Source organism: Lottia gigantea (assembly GCF_000327385.1).
Source record: "Lottia gigantea unplaced genomic scaffold LOTGIsca_2208, whole genome shotgun sequence".
Lineage (NCBI taxonomy): Eukaryota > Metazoa > Mollusca > Gastropoda > Lottiidae > Lottia > Lottia gigantea.
Window position 1 is genome coordinate 6799 of NW_008708564.1, and position 4545 is coordinate 11343.

Genomic DNA, 4545 nt, shown 5'->3' on the forward strand with positions numbered 1-4545 from the left:
TACTGAATAAGAACTATAGAAGAAGAACTACTGAATAAGAACTATAGAAGAAGAACTACTGAATAAGAACTATAGAAGAAGAACTACTGAATAAGAACTATAGAAGAAGAACTACTGAATAAGAACTATAGAAGAAGAACTACTGAATAAGAACTATAGAAGAAGAACTATAGAAGAAGAACTACTGAATAAGAACTATAGAAGAAGAACTACTGAATAAGAACTATAGAAGAAGAACTACTGAATAAGAACTATAGAAGAAGAACTACTAAATAAGAACTATAGAAGAAGAACTACTGAATAAGAACTATAGAAGAAGAACTACTAAATAAGAACTATACAAGAAGAACTACAGAAGAAGAACTATAGAAGAAGAACTACTGAATAAGAACTATAGAAGAAGAACTATAGAAGAAGAACTACTAAATAAGAACTATAGAAGAAGAACTACTAAATAAGAACTATAGAAGAAGAACTACTGAATAAGAACTATAGAAGAAGAACTACTGAATAAGAACTATAGAAGAAGAACTATAGAAGAAGAACTACTAAATAAGAACTATAGAAGAAGAACTATAGAAGAAGAACTACTGAATAAGAACTACTGAATAAGAACTATAGAAGAAGAACTACTAAATAAGAACTATAGAAGAAGAACTATAGAAGAAGAACTATAGAAGAAGAACTACTGAATAAGAACTATAGAAGAAGAACTATAGAAGAAGAACTACTGAAGAAGAACTACTGAATAGGAACTATAGAAGAAGTACTCTTATATTGCTTAGTTTTTACTGAATGGAAGAGATGTATGATATTTGTGAAAATCAAAGAGCCAAATATCTTTATTCATGAAGAAAATGGCCGGTTTCGAATACAGTGCTAAGATTTGGCAAATCCAGTAAACTTAAACTACTGGATCATGATTGCCTCACTGTATTCAAAATCATTTTATCATAAATAATTAATATCATACAACTATATCACTCTACAATTGATTTATTGAACACTATTTTAACAGTGGTATTTCTATATCACTCCACAATTGATGTATTGAGTACTATTTTAACAGTGGTATTTCTATATCTCTCTACAATTGATGTATTGAACGCTATTTTAACAGTGGTATTTCTATATCACTCTACAATTGATGTATTGAGTATTATTTTAACAGTGGTATTTCTATATCTCTCTACAATTGATGTAGAACACTATTTTAACAGTGGTATGTCTATATCACTCTACAATTGATGTATTGAGTACTATTTTAACAGTGGTATTTCTATATCTCTCTACAATTGATGTATTGATCACTATTTAACAGTGGTATTTCTATATCACTCTATAATTGATGTATTGATCACTATTTAACAGTGGTATTTCTATATCACTCTACAATTGATGTATTGAGCACTATTTTAACAGTGGTATTTCTATATCACTTTACAATTGATGTATTGAGCATTATTTTAACAGTGGTATTTCTATATCACTCTACAATTCATGTACTGACACTATTTTAACAGTGGTATTTCTATATCACTCTACAATTGATGTATTGAGTACTATTTTAACAGTGGTATTTCTATATTGCTCTACAATTGATGTAATGAGCACTATTTTAACAGTGGTATTTCTGTATCACTCTATAATTGATGTATTGATCACTATTTTAACAGTGGTATTTCTATATCACTCTATAATTGATGTAATGAGTACTATTTAACAGTGGTATTTCTATATCACTCTACAATTGATGTATTGGACACTATTTTAACAGTGGTATTTCTATATCACTCTATAATTGATGTATTGATCACTATTTAACAGTAGTATTTCTATATCACTCTACAATTGATGTATTGATCACTATTTAACAGTGGTATTTCTATATCACTCTATAATTGATGTATTGATCACTATTTTAACAGTAGTATTTCTATATCATTCTATAATCGATGTATTTAGCACTATTTTAACAGTGGTATTTCTATATCACTCTACAATTGATGTATTGATCACTATTTAACAGTGGTATTTCTATATTTTTCTATAATTGATGTATTGATCACTATTTAACAGTGGTATTTCTATATCTCTCTATAATGGGGTTCCGAGACAACTTGTCTCCCCTTAAAAATCACGGTGGCGTTGCGTTCGACACGGACCATACGGATTAATAACAAGATGGCTACTTCTGTCAAAGATACGTCTTTGTCTTTAAATGAATTAAGGATCGAACTGAAGAAACGAGGAGCGAAGTTGTCCGGAAGAAAAATTGATTTAGTTGAAAGGTTTGTATACATTTTCACCTGTTCAACACTCAAAATCACACTTAACACGTGTCTCCGCTTGATCGTATTTGACAGGTCACACCTGTCGACGTCGTGTTGTTTGTGGTGAGATGTCGGCGCAGGTCCATTTTTCCGCTTTTTTGTTCAACAAGGCCTAAAACCAAATGCATAATTATTGATATCGTCTTTTATTACTTTTAAAAACTTCCGATCTTAATCGTATGTTGTTCAATGCAGGCATTCGTGATAAGTGTGTTTTGTCTGTTTGCTTTGGAAATTGTAGATTTCAAAATGCAAATTTAAATTCATATTCCTTTTTTGTTTATTGGGCTTTATATTTTAAAGAATTTATATTTACTTCTCTAAAAGTTGTATTCATTGTCAATGTCATTGTATTTAAGATCAGATAGCTCAGGGGTTAGAGCACCAAGTGATTTTAATGTTATGTTATCACTCTGATCAAGATTTTATTGTTTATTTGTGTCTTGTGTATGCGGAATGTTAATTAAGTGCATACAAGTTGTATTTCAGATTCTAGATAACAGTAATTCCTGTGAACGGAAATTAAGATGATGATTGTAGGAACAGATGAAATTTAAGTATTGTAGATCTATTTCACAATTCACTTTAAATACCGGTATCTAAATATTACAATTTAAGGTCCAGAGATTCAGAAACTATTCAAAATTGTGATGCATAAGGAATAATTTTTGATCAACTGAAAAATACAAGTGATATGTACCATATGACATATGTATTTAAATATTTCATATTTGTAGGTTAGAAGCATACAGGAGAAATTATAATTTTGGTCGGAATGATTTGATTAATGCTGTAGAATATAGAGTTAAAACACCAGTAGATGATTTATATAGAGATATCAACAGCAATACAGAATTTGTACATATTCGTTTGGAAAATGTTACTTCATATTTATCCCTCTTTGATAAACATTTTGATAAAAAATCAAAACTTTTGTATGATGAACAATTTTTGAAATATGTCCGAGTAACTAAAGTAGACGATCTTTTTTATGTAAAGTCTGCATGTTGTGCTGAAATGAAGAATTCCTGCTCTTATGTTATTAATATATGTTTTGACAATACAGGATCCATCGTAGAGAGTGAATGTGAATGTGCTGCAGGAATGGGACCAAACTCATACCAAGCATGTATGTACTGTTTTGTATGCTTGTGTTGATTTTTCAGAAAATAAGACCATTAATACACAGGAAACTTGTACACAAAAGCTTCAGACATTTCACCACTCCAAGAAATTCACTGGTTCTCCAATAAAGGCTGAAAATCTAAATCTTCCAGGGTGTGACCAGACATGTTTTGATTTTGATCCAAGACCATTGGAATTTCGCAATCAAGATTCTTATCCTGATTGTTTTCGAAATGTTTGCCTTAACCAAAGTTTTTCTCCACAGATGCCTATATTTCAGCTGTATCCTCCTGTTAATTTTCTAGCAGTAGCACATGACCATGATTACTTATATAATTCTCCAGAAGATATTTTTCTTTCACATATGCACATTTCTCATATTAATTCACTAATTGTTAAAAGTATTGAACAGAATACAATTGGCCAGAGCAAGAACAAGTTATGGTTTCAGGAACGATCCAAGAGAATTCAATCATCAAACTTTGGTAGAATTTGTACTGCCACAGACAACTAATTTTCAAAGATTGGCAGAGTCATTGATAAAACCATCAGATATTAGAACAGCACCAATTCTCCATGGGAGGAAGTATGAAGATGCTGCAATTAGAAAGTACGAAAACATTTCTCAAAATAAGGTCACAAGATGTGGAATCTTTGTTTGTGAAGAGTTCCCGTTCTTGGCAGCATCACCTGATGGGTTTATCAATGACTCAACTGTGATTGAAGTTAAGTGTCCATATGTTGCCAAGGATAAAGTTATATCTAGTTCATCTGTTCCATATTTACATGAGGATAATGGTTCTTTTAGTTTAGACAAAAAGCATACTTATTTTTTTCAAATTCAAGGGCAAATGTTGTGTTCCAAAAGAAAGAGGTGTGATTTCATTGTTTTCACTCTTAGGGATATTAAGATTATTAGAGTGGAACGAGATGACGAATTTATATTTTCTATGATTAACAACCTACAGGAATTTTATACTAAATTTTTTAAAGAAGAATTCCTCAATGAATTTTTTTATAAGCCGTATAATGGCCCCATTTACTAATACATTATTTACATTTTATCATCAAACGCTGCAGTGATCTT

General features: G+C 30.5%; 2 protein-coding genes across 2 annotated transcripts; both read left to right on the top strand.

Annotated features, from left to right (window-relative positions):
• Positions 1-2184: 2184 nt before the first annotated feature.
• LOTGIDRAFT_176595 (hypothetical protein) lies at positions 2185-3491 on the top strand (the record flags this gene model as incomplete). Its single annotated transcript, XM_009054691.1, has 2 exons — positions 2185-2291; positions 3071-3491. 2 exons carry the CDS (start codon positions 2185-2187, stop codon positions 3489-3491), a joined length of 528 nt encoding a protein of 175 aa, XP_009052939.1.
• A 479-nt stretch (positions 3492-3970) lies between these two features.
• On the top strand, positions 3971-4207 carry LOTGIDRAFT_100787 (hypothetical protein; the record flags this gene model as incomplete). Its single annotated transcript, XM_009054692.1, has 1 exon — positions 3971-4207. A coding segment is annotated over one exon (237 nt), but the record flags the coding sequence as incomplete, so codon positions are not given.
• Between the last annotated feature and the right edge of the window lie 338 nt (positions 4208-4545).